This window comes from Eptatretus burgeri, chromosome 9 (genome assembly GCF_056783735.1).
Source record: "Eptatretus burgeri isolate ZD-2024b chromosome 9, Ebu_testis_v1, whole genome shotgun sequence".
In the NCBI taxonomy this organism is placed as follows: domain Eukaryota; kingdom Metazoa; phylum Chordata; class Myxini; order Myxiniformes; family Myxinidae; genus Eptatretus; species Eptatretus burgeri.
Window position 1 is genome coordinate 6,095,378 of NC_140969.1, and position 26,841 is coordinate 6,122,218.

A 26,841-nucleotide genomic window follows, 5' to 3' on the forward strand; every position below is an offset into this window, starting at 1 on the left:
CCTTGGTCTCATGTAAGGAACATGAGGTGTGCAGTGCTTAATGGTCGGTCCAACAGCCTGACTCTAGTTTGGAGTTGGAAGGAGGGGGAGGGGTTTCTTCCCATCCCCTGATCATACTACGAGCCTATCTATGTACGAAGGCTGTTTAACAAAACAAATCCCACATTTCCTATTTACTGATTGTTGAGCTGCAATTTCGGACTTGTAAGATCAAAGTGGTTGCACATTAATAAAGACTCAGGAAATAAAACACTGTTCCCTCCTGGATGGAGGAAACCCGACAGGAACTTCTCGGGATTGCAGTGGGAAACTGTTCTTATTCAATCACCGATGTGTTTGAATGTGTTCTGTCTCTTACCCAAGGACAAAACCCCAGGACACCATCGACAACCCCGATCACCGTGACCACCCACACGATGACGGCCGTTTACCTTCACCGTAACACACAATTACCACCACTCCTTCCCACATCCACCACTTTCGTCACATCATTACTTCAGCTATCCCATATCCACCAATATAATGTACGCTCAAACACAACCTCCTCTGTCCTCCACCACGATCACACGCCTTTCCACCGACCACCATCTTTTATGATAAATGGATGAGGTGCATGCGTGTGTGTGTTTGTGTGTGTGTGTGTGTTTGTGTGTGTGTGTGTGTGTGCGCGCGTGCACGTGATCTGTTCTGTGTGTCTCGCTCTTCCAAGAACTTGACGACATGTGCAAAAAAACACAGGTGTGTACATGCGTCAATTAGTGTGAGTGGAACCAACTTTCACGTTCTCTTCAATCTCATTCTAACCTCCAGGTCTTCAAGAGAGCTGTTCTCCCCTTGTGTTGTCCCTTTCCCCTCATCGTTCCCCCAATCCCTTGTTTGTCCGTCTCCATCTATTTTCTCCCTTTGCCCTGCTGATGGTATTTCTAACTTCTCCTTCTGCTGTTCCTTTTGTGATGTTGCAACCTGATTCGTTCTGTGTTCGAGCTCTTCCACAAGCCTTGACTCTGTATATCCAAAAAAAGGTATTGAAAGATCGATGATTGAGTGGAGAAAAACGGGAAATAAAATTCACACATTCATTTATGAAATGTGAGTGAAAAACATCTCACCTTAGGAATCTTGAAGGAGTCTGGATGGATCCATTGCAAAAAATATGAGTTTTCATCAGGGGTGGGATCAAAAGCAAATTTCTGTGTTTGCTCAACCATCATTTCTAAACATGTCAGCGGGGGATAAAAAGATTTTCATTATTTAAAAGAAAATGTCTTTCAAATTACATTTCTTTATCAGCACATATATCATGTCATTCAATGAGTGAACCAAATACAGAGATCTTGCATGCACGTCTTCCTGTTCTCGAGTATCTATATATTAATACTTAAGAACCAATTTTGTGCTCCTCCTAGCGGTCGCGTCACGTTTTTCTCGGTACTGTGACCTGGACTGAAAGAAACTTCGTACCTGTAAGATTGCATCGCACAAAGTGGCAATAGTCAACTTTCAACTCTGAAGCAGAATAAACACTTTTCGTTTTACATTCGTTTACATGGCGACATCTGACTCCACCGATGAGAGGTGTAAGGACGTCATGACATCATCGGTCATTCGCTGACGTCACGACGTCTGTCGTCGACAGACCGTCACCGCTGAGCGGTGTAATTCTACTCCTCGAAAATAACGTCTGCAAAGTAAAACCCTCTTCTGCACACGATGACTACCTCAGAATGTGAATTTGACACAAAAAATGAAACAAGAAGCATTGTATCTTCTATCTATATATTAATACTGATAGTCCAGGCACCCTGTGGATATACCTGAAACAAATTGCAATAGTTTTCGGACATTATTTTTCCAAGTCCTTTTACATCTGGGAGATTCATATTGAAAATCTACCAAAATAAAAATAGTGGAACATATTTTTAGGGAGACAGTTTAGCCGTACCCCCTTAAATTCCAGAAATTGTATCGGGTGAAAATACTAAATAACAGAAATACATCCAAATGCTTTCAAAATGAGTTATAAATTTTATGCATGAATCATATAGTCATATTAAATGTCACTATTAGTCCAGTTTATACAAACAACAAGAGTTCAGTTGAGTGCAAACCCTGTCCCGGCCAAAAACGCAGATCGAGTTTTACCTCAATACCGATGTACTTGTATTGTTGTCATGTAAAGCACAAAATAGGCCAATGTACTCCTATTTATGTTATAATATGATCTACATACAAATATCCATGACCATGATTCTTAAAAATGTGTAGCTCTGCAAGTTTTACACTGTGTGAGATCGGTTTAGTGATGATTTATTGATGATTTTTTTTGCAGAAAGTCTGAAGTGAAACATCAAGATGGATGACTGTGTAATTTGCCAAAAAACAGTGTCAGGTGAAGAGCGAACTGTTACATTAACACAAAAGGGATGTGATGGTATCCTGAAAGCCAGCGAAGCCAGAGGCAAAGATATAACCGTCCAAGCTGGCCAGTCTGTCCATGTGAAGTGCAGAAGTGACTATACCAACCCAAGATCAATCCTGTATCACAACAAACGTAAACTTTCTGGTGAACATGATCATCATCTTCAGCACACACTTAGATTGAAAGAAACTACATTCAGTTATGATGAGGATTGTGTATTGTGTGGTTGTCCAGATGTATACAAAGGCAAGAAATCAGAACATAAACTTATTCCTGTTAGAACAATGGATTTCCAGAACAAAATCCTGAAGGCATGTGATGAGTTCAAGGGAGAATGGGCTGACATTGTAAGAGGTCGGGTGCTTTTTGTTCAACACCTGCCTGCTGCAGATGCAGTATATCACAACATTTGTAGTGTTAACTTTAGAACAGGGAAACAAGTGCCAATCGTTTTTCAGCAAGCCATAGAGCAGAGAGCTGCAAAATGCAAGAAAATCAGTGGAAGTGGCAGACCCAAGGACTCGAAAAAATCCGAAGCTTTTCAAGCAGTAGTAGAGTATCTTGAAAACAATGATGACGAGCAGGTGACCATCAACGATTTGATAAGCAAGATGAAAGAATATCTCCAAGATACTGACATAGAGCCGTACAGCTTTCCACATATGAAATCTGAACTAAAAAAACATTTCATTGACAATAACCATCACAGAGATCAATGGCAAACAAAATGTCGTAACATTTCACACCACCGCTTCCAACATCCTACATAATTTTCATCAACAAACGATGAAAGACAAAAAGGATGAGAAGACCCACATAATTGAAGCAGCAGCGAAGTTCATAAAACAGGACATAAAAGACCTTGATCAGACCAGGAACACCTATCCCACTGCCGCCGAAATATCAACAGAAGCAGCACTGGAGTTCGTGCCACCAACCTTGCAGCAGTTGTAAAATACAATATTCTGTGGAAAAGATCAAAGCACCAAAATTGCTTCAATAGGACAAGCGATCATGCAGGCAACGCGGCCTCGTATCCTTCTGGCACCATTACAAATTGGTTTGGGTGTTCAAATGCACCACCACTTCCAATCAAAATTTTTGGTGGATTCTTTATATCACCATGGGTTTTCCTGCTCTTACAGTGAAGTGAAGAAGTACGAAAGAAGTTCTTCAGTTGCACATGGCACAGAGATTCAAAACTTCAGTGCAAACAATTTTATACAATATTCTGTGATAATGTTGACCACAATGTGAGAAGTATTGATGGCAAGGGTACGCTCCACGGTATGGGAATTATTGCTATGGTGACACCCGGGACAAAATCATCAAGAACCATTCCAAGAGTGAAAGTCACATCTGGTGATATTGCTTCTGTTTGACGGATAAATGTTCAGCACTTCTTCTCAGAAAGAGATAGCCTCCAGTCTCTCCTCTACCAGCCAATAACAAACCCAAATGCGAAAGAACCATGTGCAGATGGAGATCTACTTTGGAAGTCATTGCTGCTGCTGAAAGTCCCAAGACCCCAGTGGTCTGGGTTCATGCAGCTCATCCACAAAGGAGAACATCCTGGTGTGTCATCGGTCATGTTTCTCCCCATGATTGATTTGGATCCAAACGATCTCACCTGCATTTATTCAACATTAAAATACATATCTTCCCATGCAAGTCAGTCCCAAGCATACCCAGTGGTGACATTTGATCAACCATTATGGTGGAAGGCACACATAATGGTAGAGAATCTTCCTGAATTGCAACCAACTGTCGTTCCTTTGGAAGGCTTCCATACAAAAATGAGCTTCCTGGGATCCATTGGCCACGTGATGAGTGGATCAGGCCTTCAGGAGCTGTTGGAAGTAGTGTATGCTGACAACACAGTGGTTCATACGTTCTCAGGAAAGGCAGTCAGCCGTGCAGTCTGCCTCCAACATCAGCTGCAGCTAAATATCACAGCCTCAGAGTGTATCAACAGGTTCAAGTGTGGTTCGGCCATGGTGATCATGTACCTCCAGATCAATGGGGCTGGAAAGTGAGTGAAGGGAAACTGGCCCCAATTTTGACCGACAAAACACCAGCACCACAAAAGTTACTGAAAGTGATACGGTGCAATTGTGAAACACGGTGCTACAGTTTGAGATGTATCGGCAAAAAAATGGATTGGATTGTTCCATGGCCTGCGGTGAATGTCATGGGGTGTGTGCAAACATTTCACTGTCGGCTGACACAGACTCGGAGGAAGACCCAACAGAGCGTTAATTTGAGTTTTAGATGGCCGTGGCCTCTCGATGTCTCACAACAGATTCAGCTTCAATTGTGATTGTTTAACCCTGGTGTATACAGATGTACTTGACGTGTAACACTATGTTATATAATGTACTATTTAAAGTTACATAAATTTTATAAACGCGAGACTTCAATATGTGAAATGTTGTTACCGGTACGAACTGTGGCCAGCCGCCCGCGGAGCCCGGTCACCGCCAATTTTACGAATGTGGAATCATTCTGACCCATATTAAGTATTTCTATAGGTTTAGATTATGTTTTTAACTTCCAGTGCAAATATCTGTTGCTCCTGTCGTATATTAAACTATTCTTTATAAGACTGAAACACATTTTTGTTATTTTTCATTTTCGACATTCAAATTTTTGAATTTCACGGGTGGGGATAAGTTTTCTCAAAAAAAAAAATGTTCCACTGAATACATTTTGGTAGATTTTTAATAGGATAGTCCCAGGTACATTCGGAATCATCAAAAACAGGTTTTAAAACTATTGTAATTTGTTTCGGGTTACCACCTTTTTCAGCACAGGGTGCCCAGACTATGAAGGATCAATTTTGTGCTCCTCCGAGCGGTCGCATCACGTTTTTCTCGGTACTGTGACCTGGACTGAAAGAAACTTCGTACCTGTAAGAGTGCATCACACATAGTGGCAATAGTCAACCTTCGGAATCCGTCTGTGACGGGGTTTGAGCTAGTCTATATATTAATACTGAAGGGCCAATTTTGTGCTCCTCCTAGCGGTTGCGTCACGTTTTTCTCAGTACTGTGACCTGGACTGAAAGAAACTTCGTACCTGTAAGAGTGCATCGCACATAGTGGCAATAGTGAACTTTCAAATCTGAAGCAGAATAAACACTTTTAGTTTTACATTCGTTTACATGGCGACGTGTGACGTCACCGCTGAGAGGCGTCAGGACATCATGATATCATCGGTCATTCGGTAACGTCATTACGTCCGTCGTCGACAGACCGTCACCGCTGAGAGGTGTAATTCCACTCCTCGAAAATAGCGTCTGCAATGTAAAACCCTCTTCTGCACATGCTGACTACCTCAGAATGTGAATTTGACACAAAAAATGTAACAAGAAACATTGTATCTTCTATATATTAAAACTGAAGGACCAATTTTGTGCTCCTTGCGGTCACGTCACGTTTTTCTCGGTCCTGTGATCTGGACTGAAATAAACTTCGTACCTGTAAGAGTGCATCGCACTTAGTGGCAATAGTCAACCTTCAACTCTGAAGCAGAATAAACACTTTTCGTTGAGACGGGGGCAGGGAGTGAAGAGGCGGAGGCGGGGGATGAAGAGGCGGGGTGGGAGATGAAGAGGCGGGGCGGGAGATGAAGAGGCGGGGGAGGGGGATGAAGAGGCGGGTGCCGGGAGTGAAGAGGCGGGGCGGGAGATGAAGAGGCGGGGGCAGGGAGTGAAGAGGTGGGGGGCAGGGAGTGAAGCGGAGGGGCGGGAGATGAAGAGACGGGGGCAGGGAGTGAAGAGGCGGGGGGCAAGGTAAGCAAATGTTTGGGTGGGGGTAAGCAAATTGAAAGCGGGAGATGGGGGGGGGGGAAATGGGGCGGGGGCTGGGATGAATTAGGCGGGGTTGAGTGTGAGGGGGTGGACAGGGGGCGGGGGCAAGTGGGGCGGGGAGTGAAGAGGCCGGGCCGGGGTAATTACATTTTTGGGCGCGGTTAAGCAAGTTGAAGGCGGGGGGGGAATGGGGCAGGGGCGGGGGATGAGTAGGCGGGGACAAGCATGCCCTGTCCAGTCCATGTCCCTCGAGTGTGGGTGAGCTGCTGAGGGTGGTTGAATGAACGGAATTCGTCTGTGACAGGGTTTCGGCTTGTAAAGGTGAACAATAAAACAACACGTGATGTTTGAATCTGGGGTGACAGCTTCATGATGAAAGTGTAAGAGGTCCCCCTGTCAGTCATGTTTTCACAATAATTAGAAGAAGTTTTTTTTTTTAATGTGAAGGGATTATTTATTTATTTGTATACAGGTTGTGGATGGTTGGCTGCATCATTCTCTGGAGGCACAGCTGTACTACTGATGTCATGCCCCTGTGACCAGCACACTGGAACTCATTTTGCCAACCTTGGAAGGATCCATCCATCCATTGGGACCATACTCTGTGCAGAGCGTTGCTGCTGCCGAAGCAGTCTCCATGGCTATTGGACACAATCCTGGATGGGTCGCCACTCCAACACAGGATACCAGCATTCTGGCACTCATTTTGCCGATCTTGGAAGGATGACAGGCTGAATCCACCCTCCCTGGTGTAAATTCAACAGCGCAACAAGATCATAAGCCAAGCAACTTAACCATGAAGCCAACCCCAGGACAATGTGAAAGGATGTGGGGATGATTTTACCAAAAAGTATGCAAGAAGTGGAGAAATAGTCAAAATAAATGATCATGTGTCACCATCCCGAAATCCTTCTTTGCCCCATTAATCACATAAACATGGGTGTGCTGCCCATCGGCCAACAGTGTCACCGTGGGCTCACTACTACCGCCACCAGTCTAATTCACAGGTGTTGTCCAACCCCCCCTTCTCCAAATTTTGTTTCTGTTTCCCTCTTGTATACCCCTTGCGTTCTCCCATACTCATCATTACACGCCTCCCTCGTTTGTCCGTGTCTGTCAAGTTTCTCTCTCCACACTGCCATTGGTATTTCCCCATTCTCCTCCTGCTGGACATTTTGTTGTTGTTGCGTCCTGATCTGTTCTGTGTTCCAGCTCTTCCAAGAGCTTGACTGCATGTATAAATATACCATCAGAGATGGGGAATCCCCCGCCATTGAATGAAAAAGTTCATACATATTCCAGATAATGAGGGAGGTGAATTGGAAACAAGACACCATTTGGTCATCATCTCGACAAAGTTCCCCAGGGGTGACGAACGTAGCAACCAAAAATAATTGAAATCAGATAAGCGGTTTTCCATTTATAACAAAAAACATTATCAAGATGGCCACCTCAGTCGGCCATCTTGGATCAGTCCATGCCCAAAATCAATGGGGTTCTTCCTTTTCAGGTGGTACATGTGTCACCCAAATTTCAAATCGATATGGCGAACAGTTTATGAGTTATCGCACTCACAGCTGTAAATGTTGACGCCCGGACAGACGGACGGACGGACAGCTGGACGCCCTGGGTGACAACAATATTCCCCTTCCGCCAAGCGGCGGGGGATAAAAAACACAGGTGTGTGCACACGCCAATTAGCAACAAAGAAGCCATGAAACTTACCTGAGTCTGGTGCTGTGTCTCTCGCAACATCACTGGTGTCCATAGATCCCTCTTCTTCATTCGAGTGGTAACCTTGAAAGGGGACTAAGGATTCAAAGTTCTTCTGCGGTCCACTCAAAGAATCGTCCTGCCAAGGTATTGCCTGAGGTTCCTGGAGAAGATATGACAACACATTACACAAGACCATTTTGCGATGTGTTTTGATGTGGTTTCCTTTTTTGAGGTGTATTGTGTTTTAAATCATTCAAAACAAGGTGTAAGATGATCGAAACCAACAACATGATAAAAACGGTTTAATTTTGTTTCCCTTTCATGGTACTTATACACTGATGTAGTGTTTTGTTTAATACTTTTCTTTCATTAATCTTCAACATCTTATCCCATTCATAAGCTGCACACAAAGAGGTACACAGGCTGCGTGAATCAAGTGGTGTGGTCACCTTGGTCTCATGTTAGGAACATGAGGTGTGCAGTGCTTAATGGTCGGTCCAACAGCCTGACTCCAGTTTGGAGTTGGAAGGAGGGGGAGGGGTTTCTTCCCATCCCCTGATCATACTACGAGCCTATCTATGTACGAAGGCTGTTTAACAAAACAAATCCCACATTTCCTAATTACTGATTGTTGAGCTGCAATTTCGGACTTGTAAGATCAAAGTGGTTGCACATTAATAAAGACTCAGAAAATAAAACACTGTTCCCTCCTGGATGGAGGAAACCCGACAGGAACTTCTTGGGATTGCAGTGGGAAACTGTTCTTATTCAATCACCGATGTGTTTGAATGTGTTCTGTCTCTTACCCAAGGACCAAACCCCAGGACACCATCGACAACCCCGATCACCGTGACCACCCACACGATGACGGCCATTTTCCTTCACCGTAACACACAATTACCACCACTCCTTCCCACATCCACCACTTTCTTCACATCATTATTTCCCCGATCCCATATCCACCAATATAATGTACGCTCAAACACAACCTCCTCTGTCCTCCACCACGATCACACGCCTTTCCACCGCCCACCATCTTTTACGATAAATGGATGAGGTGCATGCGTGTGTGTGTGTGTGTGTGTGTGTGTGTGTGTGTGTGTGTGTGTGTGTGTGTGTGTGTGTGTGTGTGTGTGTGTGTGTGTGTGTCGATGTGTATGTGTGTGTGTGTGTGTGTGTGCAAATTAGTGTGTGTGTGTGTGTGTTTGTGTCTATGTGTATGTGTGTGTGTGCAAATTAGTGTGTGTGTATGAGTGCAAGTGTGTGTGAGTGTGAGTATGTGCGCACGTGATCTGTTCTGTGTGTCTCACTCTTCCAAGAACTTGACGACATGTGCAAAAAAACAGGTGTGTACATGCGTCAATTACTGTGAGTGGAACCAACTTTCACGTTCTTTTCAATCTCATTCTAACCTCCAGGTCTTCAAGAGAGCTGTTGTCCCCTTGTGTTGTCCCTTACCGCTCATCGTTCCCCCAATCCCTTGTTTGTCCGTCTCCATCTATTTTCTCCCTTTGCCCTGCTGATGGTATTTCTAACTTCTCCTTCTGCTGTTCCTTTTGTGATGTTGCAACCTGATTCGTTCTGTGTTCGAGCTCTTCCACAAGCCTTGACTCTGTATATCCAAAAAAAGGTATTGAAAGATCGATGATTGAGTGGAGAAAAACGGGAAATAAAATTCACACATTCATTTATGAAATGTGAGTGAAAAACATCTCACCTTAGGAATCTTGAAGGAGTCTGGATGGACCCATTGCAAAAAAGATGAGTTTTCATCAGGGGTGGGATCAAAAGCAAATTTCTGTGTTTGCTCAACCTGCATTTCTAAACATGTCAGCGGGGGATAAAAAGATTTTCATTATTTAAAACAAAATGTCTTTCAAATTACATTTCTTCATCAGCACATATATCATGTCATTCAATGAGTGAACCAAATACAGAGATCTTGCATGCACGTCTTCCTGTTCTCGAGGATCTATATATTAATACTGAAGAACCAATTTTGTGCTCCTCCTAGCGGTCGCGTCACGTTTTTCTCGGTACTGTGACCTGGACTGAAAGAAACTTCGTACCTGTAAGATTGCATCGCACAAAATGGCAATAGTCAACTTTCAACTCTGAAGCAGAATAAACACTTTTCGTTTTACATTCGTTTACATGGCGACATCTGACTCCACCGATGAGAGGCGTAAGGACGTCATGACATCATCGGTCATTCGCTGACGTCACTACGTCTGTCGTCGACAGACCGTCACCGCTGAGCGGTGTAATTCCACTCCTCGAAAATAGCGTCTGCAATGTAAAACCCTCTTCTGCACATGCTGACTACCTCAGAATGTGAATTTGACACAAAAAATGTCACAAGAAACATTGTATCTTCTATATGTTAAAACTGAAGGACCAATTTTGTGCTCCTTGCGGTCACGTCACGTTTTTCTCGGTCCTGTGATCTGGACTGAAATAAACTTCGTACCTGTAAGAGTGCATCGCACTTAGTGGCAATAGTCAACCTTCAACTCTGAAGCAGAATAAACACTTTTCGTTGAGACGGGGGCAGGGAGTGAAGAGGCAGGGGCGGGGGATGAAGAGGCGGGGTGGGAGATGAAGAGGCGGGGCGGGAGATGAAGAGGCGGGGGAGGGGGATGAAGAGGCGGGTGCCGGGAGTGAAGAGGCGGGGCGGGAGATGAAGAGGGGGGGGCGGGGAGTGAAGAGGTGGGGGGCAGGGAGTGAAGAGGAGGGGCGGGAGATGAAGAGACGGGGGCAGGGAGTGAAGAGGCGGGGGGCAAGGTTAGCAAATGTTTGGGCGGGGGTAAGCAAATTGAAAGCAGGAGATGGGGGGGAAATGGGGCGGGGGCTGGGGTGAATTAGGCGGGCTTGAGTGTGAGGGGGTGGACAGGGGGCAGGGGCAAGTGGGGCGGAGAGTGGAGAGGCGGGGCCGGGGTTATTACATTTTTGGGCGGGGTTAAGCAAGTTGAAGGCGGGGGGGGAATGGGGCAGGGGCGGGGGATGAGTAGGCGGGGACAAGCATGCCCTGTCCAGTCCATGTCCCTCGAGTGTGGGTGAGCTGCTGAGGGTGGTTGAATGAACTGAATCCGTCTGTGACAGGGTTTCGGCTAGTAAAGGTGAACAATAAAACAACACGTGATGTTTGAATCTGGGGTGACAGCTTCATGATGAAAGTGTAAGAGGTCCCCCTGTCAGTCATGTTTTCACAAGTAATTAGAAGAAGTTTTTTTTTTTAATGTGAAGGGATTATTTATTTATTTGTATACAGGTTGTGGATGGTTGGCTGCATCATTCTCTGGAGGCACAGCTGTACTACTGATGTCATGCCCCTGTGACCAGCACACTGGAACTCATTTTGCCAACCTTGGAAGGATCCATCCATCCATTGGGACCAAACTCTGTGCAGAGCGTTGCTGCTGCCGAAGCAGTCTCCTTGGCTATTGGACACAATCCTGGATGGGTCGCCACTCCAACACAGGATACCAGCATTCTGGCACTCATTTTGCCGATCTTGGAAGGATGACAGGCTGAATCCACCCTCCCTGGTGTAAATTCAACAGCGCAACAAGATCGTAAGCCAAGCAACTTAACCATGAAGCCAAACCCAGGCCAATGTGAAAGGATGTAGGGATGATTTTACCAAAAAGTATGCAAGAAGTGGAGAAATAGTCAAAATAAATTATCATGTGTCACCATCCCGAAATCCTTCTTTGCCCCATTAATCACATAAACATGGGTGTGCTGGCCATCGGCCAACAGTGTCACCGTGGGCTCACTACTACCGCAACCAGTCTAATTCACAGGTGTTGTCCGACCCCCCCCCCCCTTCTCCAAATTTTGTTTCTGTTTCCCTCTTGTATACCCCTTGCGTTCTCCCATACTCATCATTACACGCCTCCCTCGTTTGTACGTGTCTGTCAAGTTTCTCTCTCCACACTGCCATTGGTATTTCCACATTCTCCTCCTGCTGGACATTTTGTTGTTGTTGCGTCCTGATCTGTTCTGTGTTCCAGCTCTTCCAAGAGCTTGACTGCATGTATAAATATACCATCAGAGATGGGGAATCCCCCGCCATTGAATGAAAAAGTTCATACATATTCCAGATAATGAGGGAGGTGAACTGGAAACAAGACACCATTTGGTCATCATCTCGAAAAAGTTCCCCAGGGGTGAGGAACGTAGCAACCAAAAATAATTGAAATCAGATAAGCGGTTTTCCATTTATAACAAAAAACATTATCAAGATGGCCACCTCAGTCGGCCATCTTGGATCACGCCACGCCCAAAATCAACGGGGTTCTTCCTTTTCAGGTGGTACATGTGTGACCCAAATTTCAAATCGATATGGCGAACAGTTTATGAGTTATCGCACTCACAGCTGTAAATGTTGACGCCCGGACAGACGGACGGACGGACAGCTGGACGCCCTGGGTGACAACAATATTCCCCTTCCGCCAAGCGGCGGGGGATAAAAAACACAGGTGTGTGCACACGCCAATTAGCAACAAAGAAGCCATGAAACTTACCTGAGTCTGGTGCTGTGTCTCTCGCAACATCACTGGTGTCCATAGATCCCTCTTCTTCATTCGTGTGGTAACCTTGAAAGGGGACTAAGGATTCAAAGTTCTTCTGCGGTCCACTCAAAGAATCGTCCTGCCAAGGTATTGCCTGAGGTTCCTGGAGAAGATATGACAACACATTACACAAGACCATTTTGCGATGTGTTTTGATGTGGTTTCCTTTTTTGAGGTGTATTGTGTTTTAAATCATTCAAAACAAGGTGTAAGATGATCGAAACCAACAACATGATAAAAACGGTTTAATTTTGTTTCCCTTTCATGGAACTTTCACACTGATGTAGTGTTTTGTTTAATACTTTTCTTTCATTAATCTTCAATATCTTATCCCATTCATAAGCTGCACACAAAGAGGTACACAGGCTGCGTGAATCAAATGGTGTGGTCACCTTGGTCTCATGTTAGGAACATGAGGTGTGCAGTGCTTAATGGTCGGTCCAACAGCCTGACTCCAGTTTGGAGTTGGAAGGAGGGGGAGGGGTTTCTTCCCATCCCCTGATCATACTACGAGCCTATCTATGTACGAAGGCTGTTTAACAAAACAAATCCCACATTTCCTATTTACTGATTGTTGAGCTGCAATTTCGGACTTGTAAGATCAAAGTGGTTGCACATTAATAAAGACTCAGAAAATAAAACACTGTTCCCTCCTGGATGGAGGAAACCCGACAGGAACTTCTTGGGATTGCAGTGGGAAACTGTTCTTATTCAATCACCGATGTGTTTGAATGTGTTCTGTCTCTTACCCAAGGACCAAACCCCAGGACACCATCGACAACCCCGATCACCGTGACCACCCACACGATGACGGCCATTTTCCTTCAGCGTAACACACAATTACCACCACTCCTTCCCACATCCACCGCTTTCTTCACATCATTACTTCCCCTATCCCATATCCACCAATATAATGTACGCTCAAACACAACCTCCTCTGTCCTCCACCACGATCACACGCCTTTCCACCGCCCACCATCTTTTACGATGAATGGATGAGGTGCATGCGTGTGTGTGTGTGTGTGTGTGTGTGTGTGTGTGTGTGTGTGTGTGTGTGTGTTTGTATCGATGTGTATGTGTGTGTGTGTGTGTGTGTGCAAATTAGTGTGTGTGTGTGTGTGTGTGTGTTTGTGTCTATGTGTATGTGTGTGTGTGTGCAAATTAGTGTGTGTATGAGTGCAAGTGTGTGTGAGTGTGAGTATGTGCGCACGTGATCTGTTCTGTGTTCTCGCTCTTCCAAGAACTTGACGACATGTGCAAAAAAACACAGGTGTGTACATGCGTTAATTAGTGTGAGTGGAACCAACTTTCACGTTCTTTTCAATCTCATTCTAACCTCCAGGTCTTCAAGAGAGCTGTTGTCCCCTTGTGTTGTCCCTTACCGCTCATCGTTCCCCCAATCCCTTGTTTGTCCGTCTCCATCTATTTTCTCCCTTTGCCCTGCTGATGGTATTTCTAACTTCTCCTTCTGCTGTTCCTTTTGTGATGTTGCAACCTGATTCGTTCTGTGTTTGAGCTCTTCCACAAGCCTTGACTCTGTATATCCAAAAAAAGGTATTGAAAGATCGATGATTGAGTGGAGAAAAACGGGAAATAAAATTCACACATTCATTTATGAAATGTGAGTGAAAAACATCTCACCTTAGGAATCTTGAAGGAGTCTGGATGGACCCATTGCAAAAAAGATGAGTTTTCATCAGGGGTGGGATCAAAAGCAAATTTCTGTGTTTGCTCAACCTGCATTTCTAAACATGTCAGCGGGGGATAAAAAGATTTTCATTATTTAAAACAAAATGTCTTTCAAATTACATTTCTTTATCAGCACATATATCATGTCATTCAATGAGTGAACCAAATACAGAGATCTTGCATGCACGTCTTCCTGTTCTCGAGTATCTATATATTGTTGTGGTTACCAAATTCGCAAACCACCATTCAGGTCCCTTAGGTGAGGTATCTCGGCAAGTATATGTGTAGTTAGGCCCAAACCCGTTGTCTAGTGGGAATACATGTCATTTATGCGAGCTGCGACTCTTCAGGATAGCCGTTTTTCTTTTGCTATCTTTATTTTGGACCAACCGCCATGATTACCACCACAATCACAACATCAACCACCAACCACAACGCCGCTTCACCACAACCGCCACGACCTTCCCGTCACACCTCGCAACCGTAGCATCGCCACCGTTCTTGCCCCGCTGTGGGTACCGGTGTTGGACTCGTGCAGGGCGCACGTTGAACAGCGTGTACAAAATCACGGATTTTGTGCTTCAAAAACGGATCAAAAACGACACACGCCCACTTTTTGCCGTCCAATCGGTGAGCGAGGGGCGATTTGGCCCCGCCTCCAGAACGATCGATATATGCAAATTTGTGGATCAAGAAGCCTTCACGCCCACTTTTTCTCGGGCCAATGGGGAGCGAGGTGAAAGGTCAAAGGGAGGGGGTCAAAGGCGAAGCGACGGGGGGATAAAAGGACCGTGTTCGTCAGTCAGAGCAGTGTGGAAGTCTGGAGCCCGAAGCCTGCAGTAGCTGGAGAAGCTGAAGAGAGTCAAACGAGGAGAGCCCAAAGAAGAGTCCAGGGTGGAGAGTCCAGAGGCGGAGAGGCGGCAGCGGCGAAGGCAGACGAGGGGGTGCTCGCGACGGTGCCGGGAGCTGCACGCCCGAGGAAGGCCGGCAGCGCGACCTGGCCGAGGTGGAGACGCACACCAGGGATAATAAAGATCCTCTATACCCCGAGCATCAGCAACCCCCTCCTGTTTCCCCCCGCGCTGAGATAGTGCGACCAAGGGGGCCCCTTTCCCACCCCCCTGCCAGGCACTGTCCGCGAGGCCCGCGGAGTGAGGCGCCATCACCGCTCCGCGTCTCATCACCAGACGGGTAGGCGCGACCCGGTCTCGGCCTCAGGCCCGCCTCATTCTTGAGGGTATTCTTTCCTTGGTTTTAGGTATGTGTTGTCGGCGCCGTCTGTGAAGTAGAATTGTATAAGTGTTGCCGTGTGCTCGGTAGTCGGTATTAGCTCTGCATTGTTTTCGCTTTTATATTTGCTTTTTTGTGTAAATGGAATTGTGTTTTCTTTTTTTTGTGTGCATTTGGTGGAATTGTATTTGTGTGCTTCCCGTGTGCCGCGAATAAATGTGCTTTATTGTTGAACTGTTCTCCCGCTTCGCTTCGTCTTTTCCTCCATTGAATCCTCATCTTGCTTCACGTAAAGGGTTGGTAGTGGGCTGAATACGCCCGATAATTAATCGAACCGTCGAGGTCGACGATAACACCGCTCGGTTATTCTGATAGTACGGAACGGGTCGCTTAAGTGGCCCGTGTCCGAAGTCGACCTGCGGCGAGGTGCGATCGCCCGGTCTACCCTCCGCGTGGGTACTTAGGTAGGTCGAATTTGGCGAGCAACCCTATCCCACGCGGGGGCTGATTGGCTCGATCGCGGTGAGACCGAAAGGTCCACCCGTGACTGGTTCCCGGCGTTAGTCTGAGAGGGTCACGACTGGATTGTCCGTCCGGTGGGCGACGTGCTGCGATTCGAGTTACGTGGCCGTCAGCACGCCGGCGGGCGCGAAAACCGCAACAATATTAATACTGAAGAACCAATTTTGTGCTCCTCCTAGCGGTCGCGTCACGTTTTTCTCGGTACTGTGACCTGGACTGAAAGAAACTTCGTACCTGTAAGATTGCATCGCACAAAGTGGCAATAGTCAACTTTCAACTTTGAAGCAGAATAAACACTTTTCGTTTTACATTCGTTTGCATGGCGACATCTGACTCCACCGATGAGAGGTGTAAGGACGTCATGACATCATCGGTCATTCGCTGACGTCACGACGTCTGTCGTCGACAGACCGTCACCGCTGAGCGGTGTAATTCCACTCCTCGAAAATAACGTCTGCAAAGTAAAACCCTCTTCTGCACACGCTGACTACCTCAGAATGTGAATTTGACACAAAAAATGAAACAAGAAGCATTGTATCTTCTATCTATATATTAATACTGATAGTCCAGGCACCCTGTGGATATACCTGAAACAAATTGCAATAGTTTTCGGACATTATTTTTCCAAGTCCTTTTACATCTGGGAGATTCATATTGAAAATCTACCAAAATAAAAATAGTGGAACATATTTTTAGGGAGACAGTTTAGCCGTACCCCCTTAAATTCCAGAAATTGTATCGGGTGAAAATACTAAATAACAGAAATACATCCAAATGCTTTCAAAATGAGTTATAAATTTTATGCATGAATCATATAGTCATATTAAATGTCACTATTAGTCCAGTTTATACAAACAACAAGAGTTCAGTTGAGTGCAAACCCTGTCCCGGCCAAAAACGCAGATCGAGTTTTACCTCAATACCGATGTACTTGTATTGTTGTCATGTAAAGCACAAAATAGGCCAATGTACTCCTATTTATGTTATAATATGATCTACATACAAATATCCATGACCATGATTCTTAAAAATGTGTAGCTCTGCAAGTTTTACCCTGTGTGAGATCGGTTTAGTGATGATTTATTGATGATTTTTTTTGCAGAAAGTCTGAAGTGAAACATCAAGATGGATGACTGTGTAATTTGCCAAAAAACAGTGTCAGGTGAAGAGCGAACTGTTACATTAACACAAAAGGGATGTGATGGTATGCTGAAAGCCAGCGAAGCCAGAGGCAAAGATATAACCGTCCAAGCTGGCCAGTCTGTCCATGTGAAGTGCAGAAGTGACTATACCAACCCAAGATCAATCCTGTATCACAACAAACGTAAACTTTCTGGTGAACAGGATCATCATCTTCAGCACACACTTAGATCGAAAGAAACTACATTCAGTTATGATGAGGATTGTGTATTGTGTGGTTGTCCAGATGTATACAAAGGCAAGAAATCAGAACATAAACTTATTCCTGTTAGAACAATGGATTTCCAGAACAAAATCCTGAAGGCATGTGATGAGTTCAAGGGAGAATGGGCTGACATTGTAAGAGGTCGGGTGCTTTTTGTTCAACACCTGCCTGCTGCAGATGCAGTATATCACAACATTTGTAGTGTTAACTTTAGAACAGGGAAACAAGTGCCAATCGTTTTTCAGCAAGCCATAGAGCAGAGAGCTGCAAAATGCAAGAAAATCAGTGGAAGTGGCAGACCCAAGGACTCGAAAAAATCCGAAGCTTTTCAAGCAGTAGTAGAGTATCTTGAAAACAATGATGACGAGCAGGTGACCATCAACGATTTGATAAGCAAGATGAAAGAATATCTCCAAGATACTGTACTGACATAGAGCCGTACAGCTTTCCACATATGAAATCTGAACTAAAAAAACATTTCATTGACAATAACCATCACAGAGATCAATGGCAAACAAAATGTAGTAACATTTCACACCACCGCTTCCAACATCCTACATAATTTTCATCAAGAAACGATGAAAGACAAAAAGGATGAGAAGACCCACATAATTGAAGCAGCAGCTAAGTTCATAAAACAGGACATAAAAGACCTTGATCAGACCAGGAACACCTATCCCACTGCCGCCGAAATATCAACAGAAGCAGCAATGGAGTTCGTGCCACCATCCTTGCAGCAGTTGTAAAATACAATATTCTGTGGAAAAGATCAAAGCACTAAAATTGCTTCAATAGGACAAGCGATCATGCAGGCAACGCGGCCTCGTATCCTTCTGGCACCATTACAAATTGGTTTGGGTGTTCAAATGCACCACCACTTCCAATCAAAATTTTTGGTGGATTCTTTATATCACCATGGGTTTTCCTGCTCTTACAGTGAAGTGAAGAAGTACGAAAGAAGTTCTTCAGTTGCACATGGCACAGAGATTCAAAACTTCAGTGCAAACAATTTTATACAATATTCTGCTGACAATGTTTACCACAATGTGAGAAGTATTGATGGCAAGGGTACGCTCCACGGTATGGGAATTATTGCTGTGGTGACACCTGGGACAAAATCATCAAGAACCATTCCAAGAGTGAAAGTCACATCTGGTGATATTGCTTCTGTTTGACGGATAAATGTTCAGCACTTCTTCTCAGAAAGAGATAGCGTCCAGTCTCTCCTCGACCAGCCAATAACAAACCCAAATGCGAAAGAACCATGTGCAGATGGAGATCTACTTTGGAAGTCATTGCTGCTGCTGAAAGTCCCAAGACCCCAGTGGTCTGGGTTCATGCAGCTCATCCACAAAGGAGAACATCCTGGTGTGTCATCGGTCATGTTTCTCCCCATGATTGATTTGGATCCAAACAATCTCACCTGCATTTATTCTACATTAAAACACATATCTTCCCATGCAAGTCAGTCCCAAGCATACCCAGTGGTGACATTTGATCAACCATTATGGTGGAAGGCACACATAATGGTAGAGAATCTTCCTGAATTGCAACCAACTGTCGTTTCTTTGGGAGGCTTCCATACAAAAATGAGCTTCCTGGGATCCATTGGCCACGTGATGAGTGGATCAGGCCTTCAGGAGCTGTTGGAAGTAGTGTATGCTGACAACACAGTGGTTCATACGTTCTCAGGAAAGGCAGTCAGCCGTGCAGTCTGCCTCCAACATCAGCTGCAGCTAAATATCACAGCCTCAGAGTGTATCAACAGGTTCAAGTGTGGTTCGGCCATGGTGATCATGTACCTCCAGATCAATGGGGCTGGAAAGTGAGTCAAGGGAAACTGGCCCCAATTTTGACCGACAATACACCAGCACCACAAAAGTTACTGAAAGTGATACGGTGCAATTGTGAAACACGGTGCTACAGTTTGAGATGTATCTGCGAAAAAATGGATTGGATTGTTCCATGGCCTGCGGTGAATGTCATGGGGTGTGTGCAAACATTTCACTGTCGGCTGACACAGACTCGGAGGAAGACCCAACAGAGCGTTAATTTGAGTTTTAGATGGCCGTGGCCTCCCGATGTCTCACAACAGATTCAGCTTCAATTGTGATTGTTTAACCCTGGTGTATACAGATGTACTTGACGTGTAACACTATGTTATATAATGTACTATTTAAAGTCACATAAATTTTATAAACGCGAGACTTCAATATGTGAAATGTTGTTACCGGTACGAACTGTGGCCAGCCGCCCGCGGAGCCCGGTCACCGCCAATTTTACGAATGTGGAATCATTCTGACCCATATTAAGTATTTCTATAGGTTTAGATTATGTTTTTAACTTCCAGTGCAAATATCTGATGCTCCTGTCGTATATTAAACTATTCTTTATAAGACTGAAACACATTTTTGTTATTTTTCATTTTCGACATTCAAATTTTTGAATTTCACGGGTGGGGATAAGTTTTCTCAAAAAAAAAATGTTCCACTGAATACATTTTAGTAGATTTTTAATAGGATAGTCCCAGGTACATTCGGAATCATCAAAAACAGGTTTTAAAACTATTGTAATTTGTTTCGGGTTACCACCTTTTTCAGCACAGGGTGCCCAGACTATGAAGGACCAATTTTGTGCTCCTCCGAGCGGTTGCATCACGTTTTTCTCGGTACTGTGACCTGGACTGAAAGAAACTTCGTACCTGTAAGAGTGCATCACACATAGTGGCAATAGTCAACCTTCGGAATCCGTCTGTGATGGGGTTTCAGCTAGTCTATACTGTATATTAATACTGAAGGGCCAATTTTGTGCTCCTCCTAGCGGTCGCGTCACGTTTTTCTCGGTACTGTGACCTGGACTGAAAGAAACTTCGTACCTGCAAGAGTGCATCGCACATAGTGGCAATAGTGAACTTTCAAATCTGAAGCAGAATAAACACTTTTAGTTTTAATTTCATTTACATGGCGACGTGTGACGTCACCGCTGAGAGGCGTCAGGACGTCATGACATCATCGGTCATTCGGTAACGTCATTACGTCCGTCGTCGACAGACCGTCACCGCTGAGAGGTGTAATTCCACTCCTCGAAAATAGCGTCTGCAATGTAAAACCCTCTTCTGCACATGCTGACTACCTCAGAATGTGAATTTGACAAAAAAAATGTAACAAGAAACATTGTATCTTCTATATATTAAAACTGAAGGACCAATTTTGTGCTCCTTGCGGTCACGTCACGTTTTTCTCGGTCCTGTGATCTCGACTGAAATAAACTTTGTACCTGTAAGAGTGCATCGCACTTAGTGGCAATAGTCAACCTTCAACTCTGAAGCAGAATAAACACTTTTCGTTGAGACGGGGGCAGGGAGTGAAGAGGCGGAGGCGGGGGATGAAGAGGCGGGGGACGGGAGTGAAGAGGCAGGGCGGGAGATGAAGAGGCGGGGGCAGGGAGTGAAGAGGTGGGGGGCAGGGAGTGAAGAGGAGGGGCGGGAGATGAAGAGATGGGGGCAGGGAGTGAAGAGGCGGGGGGCAAGGTAAGCAAATGTTTGGGCGGGGGTAAGCAAATTGAAAGCGGGAGATGGGGGGGGGAAATGGGGCGGGGGCTGGGGTGAATTAGGCGGGGTTGAGTGTGAGGGGGTGGACAGGGGCGGGGGCAATTGGGGCGGGGAGTGAAGAGGCGGGGCCGGGGTAATTACATTTTTGGGCGGGGTTAAGCAAGTTGAAGGCGGGGGGGGGGGGAATGGGGCAGGGGCGGGGGATGAGTAGGCGGGGACAAGCATGCCCTGTCCAGTCCATGTCCCTCGAGTGTGGGTGAGCTGCTGAGGGTGGTTAAATGAACTGAATCCGTCTGTGACAGGGTTTCAGCTAATAAAGGTGAACAATAAAACAACACGTGATATTTGAATCTGGGGTGACAGCTTCATGATGAAAGTGTAAAAGGTCCCCTGTCAGTCATGTTTTCACAAGTAATTAGAAGAAGTTTTTTTTTTTTAATGTGAAGGGATTATTTATTTATTTGTATACAGGTTGTGGATGGTTGGCTGCATCATTCTCTGGAGGCACAGCTGTACTACTGATGTCATGCCCCTGTGACCAGCACACTGGAACTCATTTTGCCAACCTTGGAAGGATCCATCCATCCATTGGGACCATACTCTGTGCAGAGCGTTGCTGCTGCCGAAGCAGTCTCCATGGCTATTGGACACAATCCTGGATGGGTCGCCACTCCAACACAGGATACCAGCATTCTGGCACTCATTTTGCCGATCTTGGAAGGATGACAGGCTGAATCCACCCTCCCTGGTGTAAATTCAACAGCGCAACAAGATCGTAAGCCAAGCAACTTAACCATGAAGCCAACCCCAGGCCAATGTGAAAGGATGGAGGGATGATTTTACCAAAAAGTATGCAAGAAGTGGAGAAATAGTCAAAATAAATTATCATGTGTCACCATCCCGAAATCCTTCTTTGCCCCATTAATCACATAAACATGGGTGTGCTGGCCATCGGCCAACAGTGTCACCGTGGGCTCACTACTACCGCCACCAGTCTAATTCACAGGTGTTGTCCGACCCCCCCTTCTCCAAATTTTGTTTCTGTTTCCCTCTTGTATACCCCTTGCGTTCTCCCATACTCATCATTACACGCCTCCCTCGTTTGTCCGTGTCTGTCAAGTTTCTCTCTCCACACTGCCATTGGTATTTCCCCATTCTCCTCCTGCTGGACATTTTGTTGTTGTTGCGTCCTGATCTGTTCTGTGTTCCAGCTCTTCCAAGAGCTTGACTGCATGTATAAATATACCATCAGAGATGGGGAATCCCCCGCCATTGAATGAAAAAGTTCATACATATTCCAGATAATGAGGGAGGTGAATTGGAAACAAGACACCATTTGGTCATCATCTCGAAAAAGTTCCCCAGGGGTGAGGAACGTAGCAACCAAAAATAATTGAAATCAGATAAGCGGTTTTCCATTTATAACAAAAAACATTATCAAGATGGCCACCTCAGTCGGCCATCTTGGATCACGCCACGCCCAAAATCAATAGGGTTCTTCCTTTTAAGGTGGTACATGTGTGACCCAAATTTCAAATCGATATGGCGAACAGTTTATGAGTTATCGCACTCACAGCTATAAATGTTGACGCCCGGACAGACGGACGGACGGACAGCTGGATGCCCTGGGTGACAACAATATTCCCCTTCCGCCAAGCGGCGGGGGATAAAAAACACAGGTGTGTGCACACGCCAATTAGCAACAAAGAAGCCATGAAACTTACCTGAGTCTGGTGCTGTGTCTCTCGCAACATCACTGGTGTCCATAGATCCCTCTTCTTCATTCGAGTGGTGACCTTGAAAGGGGACTAAGGATTCAAAGTTCTTCTGCGGTCCACTCAAAGAATCGTCCTGCCAAGGTATTGCCTGAGGTTCCTGGAGAAGATATGACAACACATTACACAAGACCATTTTGCGATGTGTTTTGATGTGGTTTCCTTTTTTGAGGTGTATTGTGTTTTAAATCATTCAAAACAAGGTGTAAGATGATCGAAACCAACATGATAAAAACGGTTTAACTTTGTTTCCCTTTCATGGTACTTATACACTGATGTAGTGTTTTGTTTAATACTTTTCTTTCATTAATCTTCAATATCTTATCCCATTCATAAGCTGCACACAAAGAGGTACACAGGCTGCGTGAATCAAGTGGTGTGGTCACCTTGGTCTCATGTTAGGAACATGAGGTGTGCAGTGCTGAATGGTCGGTCCAACAGCCTGACTCCAGTTTGGAGTTGGAAGGAGGGGGAGGGGTTTCTTCCCATCCCCTGATCATACTACGAGCCTATCTATGTACGAAGGCTGTTTAACAAAACAAATCCCACATTTCCTATTTACTGATTGTTGAGCTGCAATTTCGGACTTGTAAGATCAAAGTGGTTGCACATTAATAAAGACTCAGGAAATAAAACACTGTTCCCTCCTGGATGGAGGAAACCCGACAGGAACTTCTTGGGATTGCAGTGGGAAACTGTTCTTATTCAATCACCGATGTGTTTGAATGTGTTCTGTCTCTTACCCAAGGACAAAACCCCAGGACACCATCGACAACCCCGATCACCGTGACCACCCACACGATGACGGCCATTTTCCTTCAGCGTAACACACAATTACCACCACTCCTTCCCACATCCACCACTTTCTTCACATCATTACTTCAGCTATCCCATATCCACCAATATAATGTACGCTCAAACACAACCTCCTCTGTCCCCCACCACGATCACACGCCTTTCCACCGCCCACCATCTTTTACGATAAATGGATGAGGTGCATGCGTGTGTGTGTGTGTGTGTTTGTGTGTGTGTGTGTGTGTGTGTGTGTGTGTGTGTGTGTGTGTGTGTGTGTGTGTTTGTGTCTATGTGTATGTGTGTGTGCAAATTAGTGTGTGTGTATGAGTGCAAGTGTGTGTGAGTGTGAGTATGTGCGCACGTGATCTGTTCTGTGTGTCTCGCTCTTCCAAGAACTTGACGACATGTGCAAAAAAACACAGGTGTGTACATGCGTTAATTAGTGTGAGTGGAACCAACTTTCACGTTCTTTTCAATCTCATTCTAACCTCCAGGTCTTCAAGAGAGCTGTTCTCCCCTTGTGTTGTCCCTTACCGCTCATCGTTCCCCCAATCCCTTGTTTGTCCGTCTCCATCTATTTTCTCCCTTTGCCCTGCTGATGGTATTTCTAACTTCTCCTTCTGCTGTTCCTTTTGTGATGTTGCAACCTGATTCGTTCTGTGTTCGAGCTCTTCCACAAGCCTTGACTCTGTATATCCAAAAAAGGTATTGAAAGATCGATGATTGAGTGGAGAAAAACGGGAAATAAAATTCACACATTCATTTATAAAATGTGAGTGAAAAACATCTCACCTTAGGAATCTTGAAGGAGTCTGGATGGACCCATTGCAAAAAAGATGAGTTTTCATCAGGGGTGGGATCAAAAGCAAATTTCTGTGTTTGCTCAACCTCCACTTCTAAACATGTCAGCGGGGGATAAAAAGATTTTCATTATTTAAAACAAAATGTCTTTCAAATTACATTTCTTCATCAGCACATATATCATGTCATTCAATGAGTGAACCAAATACAGAGATCTTGCATGCACGTCTTCCTGTTCTCGAGGGTAAAGGTGAATAATAAAACATCACGTGATGTTTGAATCTGGGGTGACAGCTTCATGATGAAAGTGTAAGAGGTCCCCCTGTCAGTCATGTTTTCACAAGTAATTAGAAGTTTTTTTTTAATGTGAAGGGATTATTTATTTATTTGTATGCAGCTTGTCGATGCTTGGCTGCATCATTCTCTGGAGGCACAGCTGTACTACGGATGTCATTCCCCTGGAACAGCACACTGGGACTCCTTTTGCCAACCTTGGAAGGATCCATCCATCCATCCATTGGGAACATACTCTGTGCAGAGTGTTGGTGCTGCCGAAGCAGTCTCCTTGGCTATTGGACACAATCCTGGACGGGTCCCCACTCCGACAAAGGATACCAGCATTCTGGCACTCATTGTGCCGACCTTGGAAGGATGACAGGCTGAATCTACCCTACCTGATGTTTATTCAACAAGACACCAACATCATAAGCCAAGCACCTTAACCATGAAGCCAACATCAGGCCGATGTGAAAGGTTGTTGGGATGGTTTTACCAAAAAGTATGCAAGAAGGGGAGAAATAGTCACAATAAATTATCATGTGTCACCATCCCGAAATCCTTCTTTACCCCATTAATCACATAAACATGGGTGTGACTGGCCATCAGCCAACAGTGTCACCGTGGGCCCACCACGACCTCCACCAGTCTAATTCACAGGTGCTGTCCCACCCCCCCCACCCTTTCTCCAAATTTTGTTTCTGTGTCCATCTTGTCCACCCCTTGCGTTCTCCCATACTCATCGTTACCCGCCTCCCTAGTTTGTGCGTTTCTGTCTATTTTCTCTCTCCACACTGCCGTTGATATTCCCCCATTCTTCTCCTGCTGGTCGTTTTGTTGTTGTTGCATCCTGATCTGTTCTGTGTTGTACTTCATCCAAGAGCCTGACTACATGTATAAAAAACACACATGTGTGTGGATACGTCAACTCGCAACAAAGAAGCCATGACACCTACCTGAGTCTGGTGGTGTATTCCCACCAACATTGCTGGTGCCCATAAATTTCTTTTCTTCACTCGTGTGGAAAATTTTAGAGGGGTATAAGATTTTAAATTTCTTCCCCCTTGAACTCGAACCTTCGGGCTTCCAAGTTGTCTGAGTTTCCTGGAGAAGATATGACAACACGTTACACAAGACCATTTTGCGATGTGTTTTGATGTGGTTTCCTTTTTTGAGGTGTATTGTGTTTTAAATCATTCAAAACAAGGTGTAAGATGATCGAAACCAACAACATGATAAAAACGGTTTTATTTCGTTTCCCTTTCATGGAACTTATACACTGATGTAGTGTTTTGTTTGATACTTTTCTTTCATTAACCTTCAACATCTTATCCCATTCATGAGCTGAACACAGGCTGAGTGAATCAAGTGGTGTGGTCACGTTGGTCTGATGTTCGGAACATGAGGTGTGCCGTTCTGACTGGTCGATCCAACGGCCTGACTCCAGCTTGGGGGGTGGGAGGGGGGGATTTCTTCCCATCCCCTGATCATACTCCGAGCCTATCTATGTACGAAGGCTGATGAACAAAACAAAACCCACATTTCCCATTTACTGATTGTTGAGATGCAATTTAGGGCTTGTAAGACCAAAGTGGTTGCACCTTATTAAAGACTCAGGAAATAAAAACTGTTCCCTCCTGGATGGAGGAAACCCAACAGGAACTTCCAGCGATTGCAGAGAGAAACTGTTCTTATTCAATCACCGATGTGTTACAAAGTGTTTTGTCTCTTACCCGAGGACCAAACCCCAGGACCCGATCGACAACCCCGATCACCGTGAACACCCACATGATGACGGCCGTTTACCTTCACCGTAACACACAATTACCACCACTCCTTCCCACATCCACCACTTTCTTCAGATCATTACTTCCCCTATCGCATATCCACCACAATCATGAACGCAGGGCCGGATTTTCCAAGAGGCAACATAGGCCATTGGCCTAGTACCCACCAGTAACTGGGGGCCCACTGGGGACTTGTGGGTTCTCTGATCGGTTTCATTGTATGCTATTTATTATGCACTGTATGCATTGTATTTTATTGTATACATTGTATTTCATAATAATTTATTGTGCTTCAGTTTCATTGTATTTTTCCATTATTCCTATGTGTAAGATGTACATGATATGGAACTTGATTTACTTTGATGTCCTTGAGATGGAACTAATTTAATTAAAAATTATTGATGTGTTACATTATGTTGTAATTCATTTTTATACATTACAATGTTATGATATTGATATATATATATATATATATATATATATATATA

The 26,841-nt window shown here is 44.9% G+C and overlaps 1 protein-coding gene across 1 annotated transcript; it reads right to left on the reverse strand.

Moving 5' to 3' along the window:
- Positions 1–4,729: 4,729 nt before the first annotated feature.
- LOC147019463 (uncharacterized) lies at positions 4,730–26,356 on the reverse strand. The gene is made up of 9 exons (XM_085896648.1): positions 26,300–26,356; positions 25,523–25,670; positions 24,282–24,385; positions 22,644–22,794; positions 14,165–14,268; positions 12,476–12,626; positions 9,664–9,767; positions 7,956–8,106; positions 4,730–4,749 (listed from the first exon to the last, which is right to left on the reverse strand). Exons 1-9 carry the CDS (start codon positions 26,354–26,356, stop codon positions 4,730–4,732), a joined length of 990 nt encoding a protein of 329 aa, XP_085752774.1.
- Between the last annotated feature and the right edge of the window lie 485 nt (positions 26,357–26,841).